The 23,874-nt window shown below is 40.8% G+C and overlaps 1 protein-coding gene across 1 annotated transcript in view; it reads left to right on the top strand.

The window, feature by feature from the left end:
- Positions 1 to 1,468: 1,468 nt before the first annotated feature.
- Positions 1,469 to 23,874, top strand: part of FBXL17 (F-box and leucine rich repeat protein 17) — a 296,586-nt gene continuing 274,180 nt past the window's right edge. The window contains exons 1-4 of the mRNA XM_075137474.1: positions 1,469 to 2,451; positions 14,901 to 15,023; positions 17,362 to 17,619; positions 18,393 to 18,524. Coding sequence (XP_074993575.1) covers positions 1,684 to 2,451; positions 14,901 to 15,023; positions 17,362 to 17,619; positions 18,393 to 18,524 — 1,281 coding nt within the window. The 5' untranslated portion in view covers positions 1,469 to 1,683. The remainder of the gene's footprint in view (positions 2,452 to 14,900; positions 15,024 to 17,361; positions 17,620 to 18,392; positions 18,525 to 23,874) is intronic.

Below are 23,874 nucleotides of genomic sequence, written 5' to 3' on the forward strand. Positions count from 1 at the left end.
TCTGTGATGATATAAGTAAAGACCATGTCACAATGACTATTTAGAAGCTGCACAGCCAGGTTTAAAGATCAGATTTATTTTGAGTATTTGACATTACAAGCATTTATTCTCAATGCCGTCTGGTTTGAAGGCTTGACTTGGACTTTCATATTCTTTTAATGTTGTCTTTGTCTGTTCTTATTGAAATATATTTCTGAAATCTGAGGAAGGAAAAGACCTTGCCACATTTTTGCCAGAATTTGCTGCAGTTTATATTGATGGATCTCAGTGAGTTATAAATTCAGATAAAATATTCTGTTACTCTACTTTTACTCAACGGTATATTTAGTATTTTTCTCATAGCAAACATATTTTTACTGAGTTATTGGAGACTAATAATATAGATAACAAACAAAAATAATGGTGCTATGGGTATTTTAATCCTAACATAACTTGTTCCTGGGCGAAAGGCCAAAAGATCTGCTTCACAGTATATAATACTGTGCATTTCTTCTGTTGCGCTTTGTTATTTTAGTACTGCACCATATATGCTCTAGCTATAATTGCCTTCTCCCTCCCCAAGCACCTTTCACTAAAGACAAAATACCGCATGTATTTAAACCTATATATCTAAGTCAATTTACATCAGTAATTTAGAACTGAATGCTGAAACATGCAAATAAATTTTGCTAGGCATTGAGGAGAGACTTAATTAAAGCATTACGGCCCGTATTTGCAAAAATTTATACACCCTGGGCACCTGCAGCGAGGTACAACACACTGCAGTTACAGGTGAGCCCTCTCAGGAGCCGGGCGTTCAGGTTCAGAGGCCCCACACGAGCCTTGGTTCTGGCCGGACAATGATTTGAAACAGTAGAACCCGGGTATTTGCAGGAGCACATTGGCGGGATGAAGGCATTGACGGAGAAAACCTGGAGGAACGCTTTTGGTGGTCTCAAAGCCGGTGTCACCCGGCCACCACAAACACCCAGCTGCCGTCCTGCACAGCTGCGTACGATCTGGCACCAGAGGGCAGGGGCCCTCTCACCTTCCCCTACAAACTGTGACCAAAAAACTTTATTTCAGGTATTCAAAACATGTACATATTATACATATTCTATATATATAATAATATATACACATACATGATTATATACTGGCTCCACTCCACACATCTCTATGTAAACGCACAGTGCATTTAAATAACGCACGTACGCTGCGTATGTGGACACACGCAGGCACAGAGTGAACACGCACACCCACGCGCGGGGTGTCTCTGTGTGGGGCGGGGGGTGGGGGGGGGCGCCTGCCGGGGAGCCGTTACCGGCGCGCGGAGCCGTTACCGGCGCCCCACAGCTCCCTGCCGGGCCGCTCCGAGCGGAGGCCAGAGGGCCGCCCCTGCCGCCGGGGCCCCGCAAGGCCGCTGCCCGCCGTCGTCGGCTCCCAAGCCGGCCGCTGGCGGCAGCACCACCGGGCGGCTGCCGGGCCGCGGAGCACCGCCCACCTCACCTCCCCCGGGGGAGGTCAGGGCGGCGGTAGCGGAAGCTTCTCCCTCCCGGCGCCGCGGCCCGGAACCAGCCCCGCCGCCGCGTCCTGTCCTATCCTGGCCCGGCCCCACCACCTGCCGCCCCCGCCGGCAGCATGACAGCCACCGCCTACCGCAGGTGACACCCCGCGGGCCCTTCCGCCTCTGCCGCCTCCTATATGGGCCACCTGCTCTCGAAGGAGGCAAGCAGCCTGAGCCGGGACCGGGACCGCCGCTGCCGCCGGGGGAGGAAGGTGCCGCCGCGCAGCCGGAGCTGCTTCCTGCGCGGGCCCTGCATGCTCTGCTTCATCGTGCACAGCGCCAGCCCGCCCGCCCCAGAGCAGCCCCTGCCCGCCGGGGACCCCCTGCTGCCACCGCCGCCCTACGCGGCCCTCGCCACCGCGGAGCAGCGCGCCGCCCGCCGCCTCCTTCGCCTGCCGCCCGCCGCCTGGGAGTCGCGGGGCCGCTGCCAGCGCCTCCTCCTCTCGGGCCTGCTGCCCTCGCCGGTGCGGGGCCTCCTGGGGCCGGCCAGGCCGCCCGGCGAGGTCATCTCCGAGATGGTGTGCAAGCGCAAAGGGGCCGGCCTGCCCGCCTGCCCGCCCTGCAAGCAGCCGCGCTGCGCGGCCGCCGCCGCCGCGGCGGAGCCCGAGGCCGCCGCCTGCCAGTGCCCGGGGGAGGCGCAGCTCTGCGCCCTGCCCGCCGCCGACAGCTGCGCGGCGGGCGGTGGGGGCGCGCCGGCCCGAGGCGCCGCTGGGGACAGCGGCGGCGGGGGGCAGCCCGCCTCGCCGCCGCCGCCCCCTGCGCCGGAGGAGCGGGAGAATGAGAAGGAGAGGGGCGGCGCGGCGGGCTGCGAGGAGCCGCTGGAACACCCCGGCGACTGCTGCCGAGAGCCGCTACCGCCGCCGGCCCCGGACATTAACCAGCTGCCGCCCTCCATCCTCCTCAAGGTGGGTCGAGACGGGAGGGCGGGCGGGCCTGCCCCTTCCCCGCGGGGGTGGGGGGGGCGCGGAGGCCCGGGGCTGGGCTTGTCCCCGGGGATGCCGCCAGGATGCCGGTGTTCCTGGGCGGGCTCGGTGGCTTGTGGGAGCCGGAGGCAGTGGGGCCGAGGTGGCCGGCCCTGCCCCGAGGGGTCTTGCCATCTCCGGCCCGGCCTGGGCCCGCGCGTCACCTCCTGCACCGCCACCTGCGGCGGCCGCCGGGCCTGGGGGGAGCGGGGCGGCCCGCCGGGAAGTGCCGTGCCCCTGCCACCGCGGGTGCGCGAACAGCCGGCCTGCCGTTTGGGATACAAAGAGGGTTGTGGGTGTGTTTTTTGGTTTTGTTTGGGTAGTTTTTTCCCTTTTCTTTTGGTTTGTCGTTGTAAACGGCATTGTGAGTCATTAACTGGAGGTGAAGACTGACAAAACTGCTCCAGAAGCTGCCCCGTAAATATTTTGATTCGTACCTGTTACCTTTGTAATGTGTCCATCACAGGTAGCTTCTAACTTATATCACTGATGGAATACGCAGAAAGGGGGACAATCACTGTATTTAGTGCTTCTAAACGTCTGAACTACATAGACAAGTTTTCAATATTGATTAGGGAAAAAATTTGTGTTACTGTGTGTGTTGAGTCAATTTTGGCATTACTGGTTTCACAGTCAGCCTGAGTATTTGTAGCCCTCTTGAATTACATGCTTTCATAACCTCTTACTCTATATTTTCAAAGAACAGCCTCGCTTTCTTTCCTGTCTCTTTTGCTGTTTTTTGGTTCCTCTAATACTGTTTTCTTTTGAGAACGACTTTTCATTTTTAAGCTACTCTGTTGACCTAGTCAGTATGCTGACTTTCTTCAGCTAAACCTTAGCTAAAAACACCAGTCTGGCTGGAACTGGAGCCTGTGATGTTTTCCGTGGTTTGATGCGAGTCTGTCTTAAATTTTGGGGAATGGGGTTTCAGTTTTACAGCAGTTTACTCTGGGGTCAGATGGTGAAACTTACAGCAGGGCATGGTAATGGAGGAGCATGAGACAGATGACTTTTCCTGTTCTTCATGTGCTGCTAGTTGTACAGTGCCAATGTAGAAAGTACTTCCTTTACCCTTTTATTGTCAAACAATAACAATCTACTACTCTGTCTGTCTCACACTTAAAATTAATTCTGTGGGGTTTTTGGTTGGTTTGGTGTTTGTGTAGGGTTTTTTGTGTTTTTTTTTTTTCTTTGTTTTTTTTTAGGTATACATGAATGTGTTAGTAAGGGTACACCATGTTTCATAGATGCACTATTCAAATTCCTTTTTGGCAAGTATTTAAAACTCATGAACATATCTGAATTAATCTCCTCTGTGATTGCGGAATTGGAACTTTGTCTTGTAGTTTTAAAAAGTAATCCATCCGTTTGCCACTATTATTAGAAGATAATTTTTTCTGTAATATTCTGTTGTTTCAGGATTTGAAACAGGATTGACTGGATTAGTATGGCTTAAACACTTTTTCTGATCAATGGTATGAGTACTTTTCTGTGGTTACTTTAGTACTTAGGTTCACTTTTTTCAAAAACATCAATCTGTAACTCTGCCATAAACCAATTCTTTTAATAGTGAAGGTATGTCATGCTCGTCTCACCTGTGGATTAGTTTAAATTTTTTTTCCATATGGTTTTCTGTTTTATATTGACACAGTACCTCATTTGTATCTGTATTTTCAAGAGGTTTTTTTGACATGTTCCCCACCTCCCCCAATGATTTTGTCTCTTTCATCTCCGTGTAGTCCAGCTCTTTCTGCAATGTTTTTGAAAAAGCCTGCCCTTAATTCCAGCAGCTGGAACTAACCTACTCACCTTTTGGGTTTTTTTTGGTTGGTTGGGTTTTTTTTTAATTATGTCACCCCCTTCCACCCACGCCCCCACCCCAATTTGCCCTTCAATCCTTAGCTAGACTTACTTAGGATTGGGTTGTTTTTTTGGTGGGTGGTTTTTTTTTTTTGGCTGCTTCCATAGCATCCTATTCTGTTATGGGACTTTTAACTTCAGATTTCTGACCAGGCGTCTTGTTAACTGGATTATACCAGTGGTGCCTAAAGGCCTTCATATGCTGGGTTTTGATGCAGATAGAATATGCCAAATATAATCCTTTCTCCAAAGGTGCTATTTTATTATAAGAGAGTCGGAGACAAACATACCGAAAGTCTTTACTAAATTTTTCACAGTAGATAGTGGAGACACAAACCTTAATGCAAGGACAAGAGATTCCATCCTCAGAAGTCTCAGGAGCCAGATCCTGGTTTTTTTAATGTTTCCTTCCCCTCATTCCCACCTTCACGACTTCTTGATGCAGTGTTGCTAGTGCAGGAGTGGCTGTCACCTGTGTCTGTATGTGGACTGGAGACAAGCCCAAAGAAACATTGTAGGAACTCCTAAGTAATAGCTGGCCCCTTAGAGGTGGCTGCCATGGGCTGCTCAGGTGCTGTTCTGTTGTTAAGCAGCTGTTAAGTCTTCCCAAAGTGAAGGATATGGGACTGGATGGAGATGGAAGGCTTTGTCAGACTGAACTTGGCCTGCAGATCATCGGATGGGCCCTACTGAATCAGGAGGTTCATAGTGCAGTGTGCCAGTGGATCCTGTTCCCTTGGCTGGGTAAAAGGTCTCTTCATCAGTGTGGGGGGATAAAAGAACTGTGGTTCCACAGATCAAACAAGCTTGTAGGTTGTTTTACTTTTCATTTGGTCATTGAAATATGTATCAGAATAAAGTATTATTTAGTGGGCAAAATTTCATCTTTAAGCTTTGTAGATGAGAGTGATTACCTTTGAGTAAAGCGTAATTTAAATCTGTTCTCCTTAAAATCTGAGGGGAACTAAGGAATTATAGATCAGTCAGCTTGACTGTAACCTAGACAGATATGTGGATAAAAAAAAATAAGGGAGCTGTTTGTAAGTATGCAATGCAGAAGATTACAAAACTTTATGCTATATATCACAAATCTATGCCTATTGCAATTTCATTGCTATTTATTTCTGGAAAGCAGAAATAAATATTCCTGTTGTACCGATTACCTCTTTGCAGTGCTGCTGTTTAATCAAAAAAGGTTAACTAGTGTAAAATGGTCTGTAGACTGAGTGAACTTAGTGATGCCCATTCAAACACTTCAGATTTCCTTTTGAGCTGTATTAACAGGAACTGTGTACGTAGAACACGGAAAGGAAGTTCTCTGCTGTGCTTGATGCTTTTAAGGCCTCTGCTAGAGTACTGCATTAGGTTGTGGTCACTGGGGTCTCCTTAAAAAAACCACCGACAAATTGGAGGCATCAAAGGAGAGCTAGAGTTTGTGGAAACATGGCCTGTGATAATAGTTGGAAGATTCTGTTCAAACTGAAATTAAACTGAGATGCAGTCTTTTGTTGCAAGAAAATTGATAAGAAGTTCGACTGTGTTTCCTGTCCTTTGACAAATAAAAAGAAATAATAAGCTTAATTTGATGTGAGGGAAATTAGGTGAGATCGTAGAATCATAGAATCATACAGGTTGGAAAAGACCTCTAAGATCATCGTGTCCAACTGTCAACCCAACATACCATATCCACTAAACCATGTCCCTAAGGGCCTCATCTACACGTCTTTTAAATACTTCCAGGGATGGTGACTCCACCACTTCCCTGGGCAGCCTGTTCCAAGGCCTGATCACTCTTTTAGTAAAGAAATTTCTCCTAACGTCCAGTCTAAACCTCCCTTGGTGCAACTTGAGGCCATTTCCTCTTGTCCTATCGCTAGTTACTTGGGAGAAGAGACCAACACCCACCTCGCTACAACCTCCTTTCAGGTAGTTGTAGAGCGCGACGAGGTCTCCCCTCAGCCTCCTCTTCTCCAGGCTAAACAACCCCAGTTCCGTCAGCCGCTCCTCATAAGACTTGTGCTCCAGGCCCTTCACCAGCTTCGTTGCCCTTCTCTGGACACGCTCCAGCACCTCCATGTCCTTCTTGTAGTGAGGGGCCCAAAACTGAACACAGTATTCGAGGTGCGGCCTCACCAGTGCCGAGTACAGGGGCACGATCACCTCCCTACTCCTGCTGGCCACACTATTCCTAATACAGGCCAGAATGCCGTTGGCCTTCTTGGCCACCTGAGCACACTGCTGGCTCATGTTCAGCCGGCTGTCAATCAGCACCCCCAGGTCCTTTTCCTCTGGGCAGCTTCCCAGCCACTCTTCCCCAAGCCTGTAGCGTTGCCTGGGGTTGTTGTGGCCGAAGTGTAGGACCCGGCACTTGGCCTTGTTGAACCTCATACAGTTGGCCTCAGCCCATTGATCCAGCCTGTCCAGGTCCCTCTGCAGAGCCTTCCTACCCTCGAGCAGATCAACACTCCCACCCAACTTGGTGTCGTCTGCAAACTGAGGGAGCACTCGATCCCCTTGTCCAGATCGTTGATAAAGATATTGAACAAGACCGGCCCCAGTACTGAGCCCTGGGGAACACCGCTCGTGACCGGCCGCCAACTGGATTTAACTCCATTGACCACAACTCTCTGGGCTCGGCCATCCAGCCAGTTTTTTACCCAGCGAAGAGTGTACCTGTCTAGGCCGAGAGCCGCCAGCTTCTCTAGGAGAATGCTGTGGGAGACAGTGTCAAAGGCTTTACTGAAGTCCAAGTAGACCACATCCACAGCCTTTCCCTCATCCACTAGGCGGGTCACCTGGTCATAGAAGGAGATCAGGTTGGTCAAGCAGGACCTGCCTTCCATGAACCCGTGCTGGCTGGGCCTGATCCCCTGGTTGTCCCGGACATGGCTCGTGAGCACCCTCAAAACCAACCGCTCCATGATCTTCCCCGGCACCGAGGTCAGGCTGACCGGCCTGTAGTTCCCCGGCTCCTCCTTCCAAACTTGGAAAATGACATGGTGTGAGAACATTTAAGTCTTGGCAAAGGTGGTTTCCTGTCTGAGGTTATGTGAGGAGGTGGGATTTTTATTTATTAATTCTTTTTTTTAACAACAAGGGGAATGTCCTTATCAGGGATGTTCTAGCTGTGCTTGAACTTGCTTCAAAACAGAGAAGGGTCTAGAATAGATGACCTTTCTGATGTCTGCTCTGTTTGCTGCTTTTATTTTCATAAAGCCTGAGCACATGCTGCTCTGTCTGCAGCAGACACTCTGTCAATTTTGGCTTAGAGCTAATGCATTATGAAGAGAAGGTAAGTGTGTGTGTGTATTTTATTTAACTTAAGGTTTTCATAAATATTATTTGAGGCACTACTGGCTCCTTTTCTTGCATCTTTTACTTGTTTTTCTCATTCTTTCCTGGCTGTAATAACTTACGTGCTTGCTTTTGATAAAGTTGATACTAAATGCAGTGCTGCTAGCACTGTGCTACTAGCACTGCATTTAAGATTATCTGAGTCATATTAAGTGGGTTTGATACACCAGAGCTAGAACCTTTGGTTTTGCCTTCTGATTTTTGAACACTGGCATTTATTTTTAGTAAAATTATACCTGAAAAGACTGGAGATACAGTCATTTTTTTTTTTTCGGGCCTAGTCAGGAGGCAGAGGCATCAAAATATATAATTTGGGTTGGACTTCATCCACAAGCTCATGGAGTCACTGTTTGGAGTCATTGTTTGGAGTCACACTTTCTTTCCTTCTTATGCTGGTGTTCCCATCAGTTTATCCTGTCTAGAATTTGTGTCGAGCCTTACTTTTAGCTGTAGCACTGAGAAAAATGGAAAGGGTTTTGAAACTTTGTGGCTGATGCAGGGAGGTAAATGTTCTTTTCTTTCAATCTTAATTATTCTTCTGAACTCCTCTTTCTGTAGCAATGGATAATATGGCAACATTGATTTTTTGGGTTTTTTTTTTTCATGAAGCTCACTGTCACCCTGTGATTGCAGTAGGGAAATGAACCAGCTTTGCTTCACTGTGCTGTTGCTGAACTTCTGGAAGTGCAGCTGAGGGACACAGTTGTGAAGGAAAGGTGTGTCAGTAGACTACTAACAAAAGCAAAGATAGTATATGGACATTATTTCAATGATAAAGTTCTGGAAGATGTCCTGATATAGTTTGTGATTTGTTGTAGAATTATAAAAATAAATAGGTATTTTGCTTTCCACAGGTGTGTACGAAAAGGTGGCTTTTGTGTAAGCATGTAGGTTTTCACATAACAGAATAAGTTATGTGATGGAGGAGACAAATGTCTTGGAATGAAATTTCTGCTTTTCCTGAAGGCAGATAGGTGCCTTGACACTCACCCCCCATGGCCGATAAAACTTTTCCTAATGTTGTTTAGATGTTGCTTGGCTTGGTCTACATCCCTGAAACTATGTATTGTTGCATGGAGAAGACTGATAGATTACAAGTTGTGCAGTATTTGAATGCAAGTAAATTAAATGTAACTCTTGCTTTCATTTCCTATTCATTTATTTGTTTCTTTTGCTCAGGGTGCCTGACCTGTGTTTGATCTTTCACAAATCTTGGTATGTTTTAGTGTCTCAGTTTTTAACCTGTTGTGGTGATTCAGAAGCAGCACAGGTGTCTTTTAGGGAGAACAGTTGGGTGGCTGGGAGTAAAACTTTATCAGCCCCTTCAAGTAAAGATATTCTGCTTATTCGTCAGAACCCTTTCTTTCCATTAGTAGGAAAGGTATGTTATCAGCGTCTCCTGTCATTTCTTACAGACAGAAACAAAGGTTGTGTTTTGCATTACAGCTAAGTCAATCTGTTAGCAAGTGGCTGTTAGGGGCAGTGTCTGTCTCCCTTCTGTAACCTCTGGCTGCATGTTCCTGCTGCTAGTTTTGTGTTCTGTAGAGTGATCATGAAACTGCAGAGTGAGTTGATTCAGATGGCTAATCTGACATTGATCTAACGTTGCAAAACTTTATCTCAGGATCAGCTGCCTGAAAAGACTTTCTCTGGGCACAGTCACTAAATGCGGTGCAAAAATTCAGGAGTAGGGGACGAGGAAACTGTTCCTACTAATGGCAGCTTGCCATAAGAAGCCTGGCTGTGATGTGAAATCACACCATTGCTTTTCCTGGCTGATGCATTTTTGTTAATCACAAGAGCATTTTTACCTTGATTCCCTTTATGGATGTACTGGGGCTTCTTTCAGAGCTGTGTGCCTTGAGTACTTATATCTTTTTCATATATTCAGGTGCACGTGAATCATTCATGTTGCCCTTATTCAGTTGAGGTTATTTGTGGATAAAGTGATAAAACCTCTTAAAAACTAAGCAAACATTTCTCAGTCCTTCATTTGTCTTCTGCTGATAGATGATTCTTTTTTCTGAAATAGAACAAAACAACCTTTCATAATCATAAAACCACTGGAAGCTTAATTTCTGTATGCCTACAATTAACAAATACTGTGTTTAACAGTGCAGAGTAAAATGTCATGTACTAAGCATATTCTTTTTATTAAATGGTACTTTAGAATTACTTTTGATAGTAAAACTTCAATTAGTTGCTGAAAAAATTTGTACCCAGTTGATGAAACAAATGAGCAGTTTTCCAAGAATGAATGTGTCAAATTCATTAGGCACCATGAAATGTTTGAGTTTACATTTTAATGTTCTTTCTATGTATTGTTGTTGTTAATGCCATGAACTTTTTGGTTTCAGACAAATCTAGCTGATGCAACATAATGAAAACAATTTCATAGATATCTATTCTTCTTGGATACAAAAGATTTTTATTGAGAAAAGAAAGCTTCATTCACAGAAACCTTTACTCTTCTAATTAGATTGAAAGATCTTTCAAATGAAGACAATGTACAGAAGTAGGGGATGCATGGATTCACCTTTTTATAATCTCTCTTCTGCCCTGAGGCCTATGGTCTGTATTTTGTACATGTTCATAAAGCTGTAACTCGTTCTTAAAGTTAGTTAAAGAATGGTATTAGCAATAAACGGCATTTTCTTGCTTCTGTTCCTGAGGCAAAAGCTTCTTAAGTCTGTGCAATCAATAATTCTAACTCTTTGATTGTGGGTTTAGAAAAATCTTTTATTTTTGAATTAGGATTGTCTTTTGGTAAGTTAAAATGCTTTCTTGAATTATGCTTATGTTTAATTCATATTTGATTTGTGTGATGTGAATTTTTGATTTTGGAAAACTTGGTGCTGAGGATATTGTGTCAGCAACCACATGCACAATTTTCTAGTATTGTACTTTTTTTCTAGTAACATTCATGGGTGTGACTGACTTTTAATGATTTCCTTTGTTGAGAAGTGCAGTTAGGTATCTTCTTCACTTGATTGAACTTTGTTGGAGAAGCTTGGTTTAAGGCCAAAGTTATTGAATATTTACAGATAAACTAAATAAGTTTAATACATGGATTTACAATATTTAAATCTTATCTATCTTTTAAGAAAAGATATTTATAGGGCGTTTAGTGTCCCCCCTCCCTCCCCCCTGCCGCCCTGTTCCTGCTGAAATGCCAACATTTAGCACAAAAGGTTGAAGTAGTCCTTTTTGGATACACAGTGTGAAATATCTAGCATAGATTTAATGGAGAAACAGTGGGGAAGTGTTAAGGGTGTAATGTCTGAAGCCCATCACATAGAGACTTGGTGGTAAAGGAGAGAATTACACAGAAGAACTTTTATTTCTAGCTTGTCCGGTTGGACCCTTCAATAATATTAATCAGCAGCTTCTTCCTTCCTTTCCCATCCATTGTCTTACAAAATATTTATTCCAGAAAGTTAAAGAAAACCCCAAAACTTGGTCAGGCACTGGTTTTTTTGACAGTCTGAAGTGTACTATGCAAGGACTTAATTTGGCTGGATTAAAATCTATCCAACCATCACCTGATCCAGAATTGCGGATTGCCACAGGTGTGTGTAGATAGTACAGTGGAATGAATTAGTTGTGTTTTGTTGCTTAAAGGTAAAGCTTGTTTGCATGGATTTTATCCTGTAAGGGATTTATATCTATCAAGGACATAAAATTGGACTGTTTGAATTGAGTTCAGGAGATTGAATGTGATCTGACTGAAAGCTATCTATTAGTTGACTTTTGCTATCCTGGGCATTGCATTTTTGGATTTTCTTTTCACTGTGGTCTTTAATGAGTCTTTGTGAACACTTACTTCAAAGCAAGAGCTTGACATTAAAGAACTGACTGTAGCTGGAAGGTATGATAAGGCAAGGCCATCAGTGTTGAACATTATGGGTGTTGAGGCCCAGAAAGTCCGTTAAAGGGCAAGAAAAAAGGTTGAAGCAGAAGGCACTGACAGCTGTTTTAGGAACTTGAGCTGAAAGGGTGAGATGAGAGAGAGCGAGGAACAGGAGTAGGGTGTTTTTTTGCTCGTTTTGTAGAACTCTGCTTCCTCTACCCCTGCCTCTTGCCAACAGGAAAAAAGAAAGTGTGAAATGCATCTAGAAAATACTATTAAACTTGCACCTTTTTTTTTTTTTGAGAGGGCTGAAGAATATTTCAGTCTCTCTGGTGCCTGGAAGAAAGATTAGATAGGGAAAAAGTATGGGTATTGGACATGCAGGTGTACATGCTTGAGTACAATTTTCAGGAATTAAATGTGCTAACTAGGGGATCCACTGCCCCAACAAAGTTACCTGTCATAAGCAGGAGTTAAATGAACAGGCTTGGGGGTAGGAATGGTTTTAGCTTTCAGGCGTGTTTATGCAGCCTTGGGAATTAGAAAACAATATAAAACTCAGGACAATTAAGCTGCCACAGTATCAGTATATATCTAGAGAATGAAACTGAATTAAAAGATGGTGAAGGTCATCAAAGTGAGTTGTAGCATTTTATGCATTAATGTAGTGTTTTAACCAGCAGCTAAGATAATCCCTTAACATAAAGATGATGTGCCATCAAACTGGAATATGTATAGGCTTTGCTACTAAATTCCGTTTAGTGTAATTCAATACATATTCTTTTAACAACTGCAACCTCTGAAGAGAAACTGATATTTTACATGGCATTATTCAGAATCCTTTTATAGTTGGAAATTTTATAGCTACTGCAGACAACAAAACTGGCCAGGCCTTGTCTTTGCACTTGTAAGACTTGTGTAACTTCTAAGGCTACTCCTGTCCATGCTGGAACTTCTGCAAGGACTGTCAGCAGCTGCTTTTTCCCCTGGTGGCTTCACTCTGATGATCGTTTCTCAGGAAGTCGATTTGCAACACCTGTACACTCCTTACTTGTCTTTGCAGCTAGAGTTAAGTACAGCATGGACTAAAACATGACCACAAATGCTTTCAGATGTTTCTTCCAGAATAATATTGTCTGTGCAGAAATACCATTTGTGTAAAAGTACAGAATCAAACTTGCTGCTTTTTTGTTTTGGCATTGCTACTGCTGTGTCTCGTGCAGTAGCGAAGCAGGAGCAGGCTTTCAGCTTTTGGTAGGATGGTACAAAAATTATTTAAGAGCTTTCATATTCACAGTGGCAGTTGGATTAGCAACAGTCTTTCCTATTCTTTGTTTGCTATGTTATTGTTTTAAAAACTGCAAGCTCTTGTTTCTCAAAATGAAGGTGGTATTTCCACAAATAAGCATATTTATTTCCCACTGTAGCAGAGATTAGATAAAGTATTTTATAATGTTGACCTCGGCATCCCTTCTTGGTATTAACTGGAGTCAGTCTGATGTCTCTCTAAACATAATGTGGATCTTATTGCTGTGTTCTCTTCTGAGGTCTTTGTAACTGTTAAAAGATTTGGTCTTCTGTTTCACACAGTGAAAGTGCCTGTTGTAGGCACTTGAGTTTCCTACTCCTTTTAGTTATTTAAAATTGCTGAGAATCATCAGAGTCATCTTCTTCCAATGCTTAGAATTACATTTTTGCAGTAGGAACATCAGATGCCAAATCACCACTTACTATTCAGTGCTTTTTCCCTGCTTAACTAGGGGTAATGGTATTTTTTGGGTGCTGATCACCAGTACAGACAAAGAACTGCAGGGAGGAAGCAGGCATTGATTGTTTCATCTGCACTTCTCAACTGATTCCCTAATAAGAAACATCCATTGATGCTGGTAATGGTCAAGCAAAGGCCTGCAGGAAAACAGGGTTCACGCACAATCCTTCAGCACTGTGAGGAGTCTTACATAAGACATTTTGAGTTTTTCATAGCTAGAAGAAGAAGATGGGAATGATAAAGCATTTATAGAAGGTGGTGAATTTGACACACCCCCCCTTATTATATTTTGCAGATCTTTTAGGAATAGTCAACCAACTCCCCTTCGCCAAGGGGTCTTATAGGGATATACATATTTAAAACTGCTAAGCTAAGCCATCTCCTAGAACAAGGGGGCAGTAATCGTTGTTATTGACAATTGATTATCTAGTCTGTTCTAAGGACCTCCAATGATGGAAATTCTGTAAGTTACCAGGTATTATGTTCCAATGCTTCATTATCCTTAGTTTGAGACTAATTGTCCTACCCACCACAAAGAAGATGAAAGTGTTGTTCTCTCTAGTTTTTTTACCCCCTTTGCTCTCCCTTTTCCTTGCTTGAACAGTCCTAGTATTTTCTTTGAATGTTTTCTAGACCTCAGTGCTTTCCTATGGACACTCTCCAACATTTTCAGATTTTCTTGGGCTCATTGTGTGAGATTAGCTATAGTGCTTCTACTTAGTACTTGATGTCCTCATCAGTTGAGTGGGAGGACTGTTTCATGTTTTGCAGTCTGTATTCCTGTGTAGGTGTCTTAATGCTGTGATTGCCTTTTTTCATTACAGGATGACGTGTAGATTAAAGTTCATTTGTGGTTACAGGGTACCTTCATATGTAACTCTTGACAGACCTTCTTTTTATATTTATTAACAACAGTACTTCTGAGGAAGGGCTGAATATAATAAATGTAACAGCAATTTATGAGCCTGCCATAAAGTTACAGTTTATTCTATTTTGCAGGCTGCTGTAGTGCTCAAAACCTTGGGGTATAAAATGCTAATTCTGTGCTTTCCTTGTATGACACTGATTTGCTTTGCTGATCTGCTCCACCATCCCATGCCGCCTTCCCATAAGACCGATGTTTTAGTACCTTTATGAGTCATCTTTTCATTTCAGCTAAGAAACGAAATGAAAGGTTTTTCTATCTGAATCAGAAGGGGAATGAAAACACCTTTTAAATGGTGTGCAAATAACATTGAGCTAATATTTGTAATTGTAATTCTTTAGGTGTGCCATCTCAGAAGCACATTTAAAATTTGGTCTAAGAAATGTGTGCTTAAGTAGGATACATTCTATTGTTGGTTGTGCTAATGTGACTTATTAATATTGTCAGCTGTTGTGGGCTGCAGGTTTTTTTGTTATTGTCCTTGACTAATCAAGTTGGGGGCAAGTTCTGGAATTGTGTGTTGCAATGCATGCTGATACGTTTCTGTCTTTTACAAGATGGGTTAGTAATAAAATATTTCTTTCTCTAAAATATGATTACTTCTGATAAATAATATTTTTTCCCTTTCTTTACAGATATTTTCCAATTTATCCCTGAATGAGCGTTGCCTTTCAGCATCATTAGTCTGTAAATATTGGCGTGACCTCTGTTTAGATTTTCAGTTTTGGAAGCAATTGGATCTCAGCAGTCGTCAACAGGTATGAAGGTATCATTGTGGACAAATTGTGTTTTGATGACTCGGAATTTGTTCTCAGAACTTGTACTCTTGACCAAAAGTAAACAAAAGAAACCCATACAATGGTGATGTCTCTGCTTTCAGGGATTTTTCTACTAGAGGCTGAAAATGTCTGGATCCTAAGATTAACTCTTTTGAATGTAGCTTCTTTTGACTGAGATCAGTTGTTAAGCGGTGTGAGGACAAGTGCTGTTTGAAATGGATTGTGGGTTACTTGATTCAGGTCTGCATCAGGTAGTAGTAGTTCCATTCATAAGAACTATCAGATCTCATATTAATTGAAAGACATACGTGAGCTTTTCTGAGGATGCTCTAGTTTGAAGAATGGTTACCTAGCTGGTGCTTGCTCTGTTTGTTTTAACAGATTTTTCTTTTTTTCTTCAACTGATGTTGTTCCTTGGCCTTTAGCCAATCCTGGAATTAAATATGTCTGGGATTCATGGATTTCATTTAGTGAGATCCTTGCAGAGCCTAGCCTTAGATTGTTCAGGGTAACTTACTTTCCTCCTTGGAAAACTTTTTCAAGGATGCCTGTGTTGTTCGGCCACCCTCTTCAGGTTTCTTGTTACTTAGTTGCTTGGAGAGGTTTATAAAACAATTTCTTGAGAGTTTCATGAGAATATGGGGTGCAGGAGAACAACTATTGGGGGGTCCAATTTGAAGAAGGAGCAACATGAACTCATCTATGTTGGACATAAAGAATGTACATGGGATGTTATTTTCAGATCATCAATTTGTAAGAAAGCATGCAAGTTCTTGCTTCTAGAGTTACTAGTTAACATATTTATGAACCACTGTGGGAAAGTTATATAGCAGATTGTCTGATCTTTCTCAAGTGACTCCAAAGCACACTCAGACCAGAGGTCCATCTTTTTGCTCTGTAGGTACTATGTGTCAAATCAGTCTTTCTTCTTCACTTTCTTGAGGTGTAGGCTTATTTCTACTACACATTTTTTTAATGGTTTTGCCTATTAGGTATGTTGGGATGTCACTAAAATTTATCAGTTGTGGCATTGTCCTGAGAAACCTATCTTGCCAATTTTTTACTGAGTTCCTAAACCAATATGAAGCAGAAATGTTATCCTTCTCCATGTGTAGGGAGGGTCTGGTGGTTTTGGCTTTTTTGGTTATTGGGGGGAGGTGGGTTGTTTTGTTTGTTTGTTTACGCGTTGTTTGTGGGTTTTGGTGGGGTTTCTTTTGCTTGTTTGTTTTTTTCCCAATTTGTCATGTTTTCTAGCTAACAGCTGCCTGATGAAATAGCAAGAAAAAAGATTAGACTTGCTACTAGTGGAGAATGCAGCAAAGAAAGTGTTTGTTTCTCAACTGTGTAAGAGAAAAAGAAAAGGAATTCACATTGCTCTCTTGCCCTCTCCAGGCTTAAAGCTAAATCTCATTTATGCTAAGTGGTGGATAAGTATTCCTGAATGGTTTTGTTAGAAAGACTTTTGTCATACGTCACCTCAGGTTTTTTGAAACTAAATTTTTAAAGTGAGAGAGTTCTATGCATTGTATCTTGCCTGCTTTGGTTTTGTTTGTTTTAACTTACAAGCTTGAGCATGAAGAATATCTTCTGTTTCTTACCTGCTTTGTAGGACTGGCTTCTCTTAAAATTATTGGCATGTTAGCTAACTACAATGTGTACAGGTACAAAGTCGATAGAATCTTTTTTCTTTGAAGGAGCTCTGGGAAAATAGTGAACGTATCTGATTTAATGGTCTTTCATAGACTAACACTTAAAATACGCAAGCATTCTGTTTTAAAACAGAGCAAATAACAGGAGAAAGCTTCTGGGTTTTAATTAGCTTTTTTTCTGTTACAGTGTTCTTTCCTTCTTATCCCTTTCGTACACTGCTATATTTGGGTGACTGTTTTCCATTGTTACCTGCATCACTGTAGTATTTGTCCGCAGGCGCCTGATTTTGGATGATTACCAAAGCCTAAGTAAAAACCTCTTGCATTTCAGAGGCATATAAACCCTTTACTTCTCTGTAGAGGCTACCTTAGGTACATAAGTGGAGTGCTGCTATAGAAGGGCAAGCAAATCCTTTTTAAAACAGGGAGAATTCTTTGTCTAAAGTATGAAGAGGACCATTAACTGTTATTCTCTCCAAGTGCTGGAGCAGAGTTCTTTAAAGATAACTGTAAAGTATCTTTAAAGTATGCTCTTATCTTGGAAGACAAATCTTCTCATTCTCCCAATAGCTTATGGAAATGCATTTACAAATAGTAATTTTTGTGCTAATGAAATTAAAGATGTTTATGAAAAAAGTTAAATTTGAATATTTGGATTTTCTTTGCAGGTCACTGATGAGCTGTTGGAAAAGATAGCATCAAGAAGCCAGAATATTACTGAAATCAATATCTCTGATTGTCGCAATGTATCTGATACAGGAGTATGCATATTAGCAATTAAATGTCCTGGACTCCTAAGGTATACTGCCTACAGATGTAAACAGCTTTCTGACACCTCTATTATCGCAGTTGCCTCTCAGTGTCCTCTTCTTCAGAAAGTGCATGTAGGCAATCAAGACAGACTCACTGATGAAGGCCTAAAGCAGGTAACTATCCATTCCACAAATTTCTCTTGTAAATCTAATATCGTTCAACTTCTTATCAAGTGCAAAAAGGGACATGGAAGAAGGTACCCTCTTCTAGGATTTAATTAAAATCAGGTGACCTCTTCTACTTTAAAAACTGGTTTATGGACATACTTTCTTGGTGCAGTAAATGCTGTTCTCTAGAGACTGTACATACTTTTTTTTTTTTTTTTTTAAATATATCCAGGGATTAAATGATTCCTTTTATAATGAAATCTCCATCCTGTACTTCACCGCTGGCTGATTGAGTTTTCCTGAGCTTAGTTGCTGTTTGGAACCATTGTTTAAATAACTCTTTTTTGCATCATGAAAGCTGAAGGTGACTGAGATCTTTATTTGTTAGGCATGCAGGAAGGTTTCATCAACTCTGTCTCCCTTGTGTTAAAGGAGCATTTAGGGTAAGCTGTGAAGTAGTTACGTTAAATCAAATATGCTGTCAATGGCCTAGCATACAGGAATTGTTAGCTACTTATGTATATGCCCAATAAATAACTTAGTTGTTATGTGCTGCTCTTAGCTCCATTTTGTTAACTGTAGTTAGCAACTTCATTTTGTATGTAATTATAATCTTCCTTGTTGTGTATAGTACTTAAAAAACTTGTAAAGAAGGATAATTTTTAAGGGGGGACGGGGAAGCAGAAAGAAGTCTTAACTCCTCACTCTCCAGTTCAGTCAAATCTTGTTGGTCTTTTACCTTTAGTCTTAAATACTTGCTTTGATTTCATTAATTTCAGCTGGGTTCAAAATGCAGAGAATTGAAAGACATTCATTTTGGGCAATGTTACAAGATCTCAGATGAAGGAATGATCATTATAGCTAAAGGCTGTCTGAAGTTGCAAAGAATATACATGCAAGAAAACAAATTAGTAAGTACATGTCATAATTTTTTTTCCACAGTGTTTTCATTGTCGAAGCTTTCTTTTGCTTTGCGTCTATTTAAAACTTTATTCTGAATAGCTACTTTTTGGCAGTGAATTGCTTAAAAATGTTCTCTAGCTGTGAAAATTTAGGTTCTACAGAGGTAGCTCAGAAGATGACTCAAAGTACAAGTTAAGCTAATGCTATTCCAGATACGTACTAACTTTTGGTTTTGACATAACATTCCAGGAGTAATTGTTTGGGAGATGCCCGATTTGTGTAGGAAAATACTTAGTCCATACGGAATGTTTCTTTTGTTTATACCAGTACGTTTTTCTACAGTAAAAAGCGCAAATTTATCTAAACTAAAAGATTTTTGGAGGTTGGGTTCTTGACTACAAATAATACACTCTGATAATCTTTTCTTGAAATACGTCACTTTCTCATCAGGATGCAGTAGAGTAGTGTGCCTGTGCTAGTAGAAGGGAGTTGTTGAGGAGTAATAAAACTATCTTGTGTCCTAATTACAAGCAGTCTCTGAAATGATGGTTTCTAATGTTGAAAGCCGGTATCTACTAAATGGTATAGGAGATCACTGGCTTTAATTTTTTTATTTTTTATTTTTTCTTGCAACTAAGTAGAAAAATTGCTTGCAGTTGAATTCTTAACTATCAGCTAATGTCAGAGTTATAACCTTTAGTTTGAAAACTGCTGAACTGGAACAAATAAATTGCGTTTGTAAGAAATGGCATACCTTGTACTCAGTCATTTGATATTTGGCTTCAAGTAGACAAACTGATGCCTAAGATGGTTCATTTGAGAATGGTTTCTATCGGTTTTGATCAGAACTGTAGGAAGTAGAGAAATAGGAGATAATGGCCAAAACTGAGATCTCAAAATAGTTCAAATGCAGAAAAAAGTCCCCTCCTCCCCTATCAAAACAAAATCTTGACTACTGTCAAAATTAGTCTTTGTAATATTTATCTTAATCCATGGAAAATCTTTTAATTAAAAAAAAAAAAGAGAAATGAAAGTTCAAGAAGCCTGGGAGGAAAGCATACTCCTGCAAAAATTAACTGGAGAAAGGTAGGGAAATTTATCCTTGAATGAAAGAGGAAAAACTTGCGCATATTCAAGGTTTGCGTAATTGTACATGAAAGATTACTTAACTGTACATGAAGATTATTGTATGTAGAAATACCTACATAAGTGCATAATCATTGGAAAATATGTGGGTAAGGTGTTAATTTGGCCTTCCTTGTAGATATGTCTTACACTTCTTGCCATTGAAGTTTTTATTCTCTTTATAGTCTGAAATGTAACCTAAGAAGCTGACATTACAGTTGTTAGCACTGACCTACAGTTGTTAGGTTTTATTATCTGAAGTGTCATTTAAGTTCTCAGTTGAAATGGGATATAGGAAGTATCTTCTTGTTTTTAAGACAATCAGGAAAGATGTTGTTCACTTGCACTTTATTTGGTTGCCTTCATTATTGGAAATGTAACATTAATTTTTCATTGGAAATAAGACAAAAATATGTACTCTCAAGTAAATAGGAAACTTCTTCTAATTATTTCGTCACTTCTAAAAATTCGTCAAGTGACTTATCAAAACTAACCTCTTGCACAATTTTTCATGAATGTAGGGGTTTTTTTAATGTCTAATTGTATTTAAAGCTGCTGCCCAATCTTAATTTTTCAGGAAAAAATAAACTTGTGGCAAAGTTGGTTTAGCTTTGTAAAGTCCAAATTCAGCTCCTTAAATCTTGTTCTAGAAATGTAAACACGAAATAAGTTATAAAGCTGTTATGAACTCCAGGGTGTTGAATCTTTAGAATAAAATAACACTTGAATGATTCCACTAGATGACAAAGCTACGGAGACTGACTTGCTAGGGGCAAGGCACTTTCAAATCTTGCTGGAAGTGTAATTTTGTGTGATGAACCAAGACAACTTGTCAGAAGTTCTCATGCAGTTGTAAAATAAAAAATTTCATCTTCCAAAATAAAAAAAAAAGATAGGAATTGTTTAATGCTGCGGAGTAGCTTAAAAGGGAGTAACGGTTTGTGGCAAATGATAATCCTATTTGATTTGTCAAATTCTGTGGCTTGCTTTTGTTTTTAAGACTGCCTTCTAAAATAAAACCACTGTTAATATTTGCTGTGACACATCTTACTTCCTACTCTTTTGGTGAAAAAGGTGGTTTGGGGAAGTGTGTGTCAATGTTTGTTTTCAAAATAAGTAAATATTCATCCTCTGAAATCAAAGTGGCAAGAAAAGTGTACTTGACATACGAGGGCTTGGTTTGTGTATTTGAAGTTCATAGATTGTCAGTCTGCTATATGAAGACGACTCCTTCCCCTCAACCCCTTTTTAAACAGCTTCTGTAGCTTCCTTGTAAATACTGTAAATTGAGTCTGTGTGTTTTGTTTTTTATTGTCTTGTTTCTTCCTTTTTCAGAGGTGCTCAAAATCACGTGACTCTTACCGACAATTTCTATTAATTTCAAAATGTGTAGTCCATTATAGATGGTACATGATGGCTGGGTTTTCATGTGGGCTTATCTCAGACTAATGGATTTTGTACTTCAAAAATACATCTATACAGAGGCAACCAGCAGCTAAATAATGCCTTTGTGAGTGTTACTTTACAGTGAAATGTGGATCAGGCAACACAGTTCAGTTGCTTCATCTGTTGCTAAGTAACTCCATTATCAGACTGCTGAGCAGAAACAAAGAAGAATTTATGTTCTGATTGTTTAATATACTGGGCATTTCACAGAGAAATAGACTCTTTCCTTTCTTTGAAATGCTGATTATGTCATGTTAGTAAGTGAAAGCTGCAAATAATAAACGGGTGCAAAGGATGTGTGAGGAAAAAGTTAACATCACAAGGCTAACTTAACCACACAAGGTGGTTGTTGTTTGCGTAACTGCTTATGATTTGTATCTCTTCAAAATATGTTTATTTTTCCTCCGTCCTTTGAATGGAAGAGTAATGATATGCAAAGCCCCTTTTCTGAAGCATACTGGCTGAATTGACAACCTAGTGGAAAAAAAATATAAAATTGCAGGACTTATGAAGTGTGCCAGTATGTTGAGTTGTCTTTCCTTCTCTGTCCCCAGGCAGTCTGATACAATCAAACAGTCTCACAGAAATACAGTGTAAATGGAAGAACAGATTATAACTCTGTCCAGACAAAACTAGGAAATTTCCTAGCTTCTTGGTTGAGTTTAGTTGGACTTCTTATTTTATGGTCATGTCTGGAATTGAATGCTTTGAATATAACTTTCATGTTTGCCTCATATGAATGATGAATGTGAATGAAGCTGGTGGAAGATGAATTGGTTAATTTCACTGTTAACTTTCTACCAACCCCTTTTTTGTCCTTCCACCCCAGATAGACAGTACATAGCTTCAGCTGAAAAATCAGAGAACCACGCTAACATGCGGTACTCTCACTGAGACTTGGAGTGGGGCTATGTTTAACCTGAATTGTCAGGGAAGATTAACATTTTCATTGCAGCCTTCCCTGGAAGAATGAAGCCCTAAAAGGTTCTAAAGTTTTTGTGACTTCTTCGTAGATAGATGCAGAATAAGTTTGTGACTACAGTGCACCCAAAAGGAAGGATTGCCCCTAGAAGCAATTTTGTACAAGTAGCGTGTAAACTCTCCGTTTCCTCATTAGGAATAGAGTAGACCTAGTTTTGGGAGCGCCATTTTAGAGCTGGGAAAAACCTTCTCCAGTTATCCATGTTGATTTTACACACTAATTTCTTTTTCATTGCCTTTCCTTAACTGTACGACTTAATGGCTAAAATTATAATGCAATGGTTGCTGAAACTTAGCAGGCGGGAGTTACAGATTTGTACTTCCCTATTCCACCCAGTGCGTGTGTTTTTTCATAGTGAATTAGATGTGGATGAGGAGAAGGAGCTGGAATTTTAGATACTGTAACAGGATGACAGCATTCCTACGTCTATGCTTTCTTCCCTTCCTCTCTTTTTTCTTTTTCAAGCTTGTTTAGGGGTACATGGCAAATAATACTGCAGCTAAGCTACTACAGTTGGAATGCTGGCAGCATTTCTCCCTTTCCAATAAAATGGTCTTGTGAAGTAGATGGCTTAAAGAGAAATCATTTGTCTGATGGTTCCCAGATACATTCATTAAAATGGTTATGGTCTAACTTGACCACGTTTCTAGTTCCTTGTTTGTCTTTTAACTCTGTCCAGGAACAGTGTCTACTGTAACAGTGTCTACTGTGAGTGGAGAACATTTCAAGATAATAAAATTTTGGCCCAATTGGTGGTGTATTTGGTAATCTTTTTTCATGCTTGATGTGTGAGAACACTTTTATAGTCAGTATTTCACAGATAATTATTTAATGGTGTTTTTAAAGATGAGTATTCTGTTAGTGTTCTGCTCACTTTTGCAGTTTGTAGTGGATAATACAGAGTAGAAATTGATGTTAACTGTGATGCTACGTTTGATAGAAACTAATACTTAAGATATGTGAATAATACACTTTTATAGTTTCAGTAAAAGAGAATTAAGAAAGATTAAAACAAACGTTTCAGTTTTATATCATATAATTAAACACTTAGCATACCCTTCTAAAGCATTGACTGGAATCAACCTAGTATAAAAATGTATAGGACAAAATAAACTTAATTTTCATGTTTTCTGAATAATCATAGCGTAGTGTAATCTGATTTATTTATCCTCACTGAGATTCCATCCCACCCCCGCCCCCCTTCTTGACTTTGGTAAGCAGTTCTCTTTCTTCTTTGTACATGTCACCTACAAAACACTTGCTTCAGCAGTGTGCCCACAGGCCTTTGTGCATGACAGAGGGCAAACATGGAGAGGAGAGAGTACTTTGCTTTGAGTTCAGTCCAGGCAAATTGTTTGAGGAGAAAAGTCAATATTATGAAGCATATCAGCTGCACATCATCTGATGATATGAACTTCTGAAGTTTAGAATATATAGAAATAACTTACTTTTTCACTGGTAACAAGTAAATGAAAGAGACTTTTGGGGAAAAATATTCCTAAAGAGTGTGATTTCCCTGCCCTTCCCCTCAACATGTTCCACATACTATTTCAATTTTTTGTGATTACTTAAAACTGTTCTTCTACTTGGAGAAATTTCAGAAAAAAGATCGTTTTCCCATGCTTCTTCGTGAATCCTTTCTCAAAATACTTTCTAACTAGCTTATTTCATTGTTTTGGGGTTTTGAAAAGAACTATAGCTGTTCCAGACTTTTCCCCGTCAATTACTTTTTTTTTTTTAATTAGAAACTCATGTTCATGGAGGATGTTGCTGGTTTTCTTTGTAGACACAGAATGCACATATAG

Source organism: Calonectris borealis, chromosome Z (genome assembly GCF_964195595.1).
Source record: "Calonectris borealis chromosome Z, bCalBor7.hap1.2, whole genome shotgun sequence".
In the NCBI taxonomy this organism is placed as follows: Eukaryota; Metazoa; Chordata; class Aves; order Procellariiformes; family Procellariidae; genus Calonectris; species Calonectris borealis.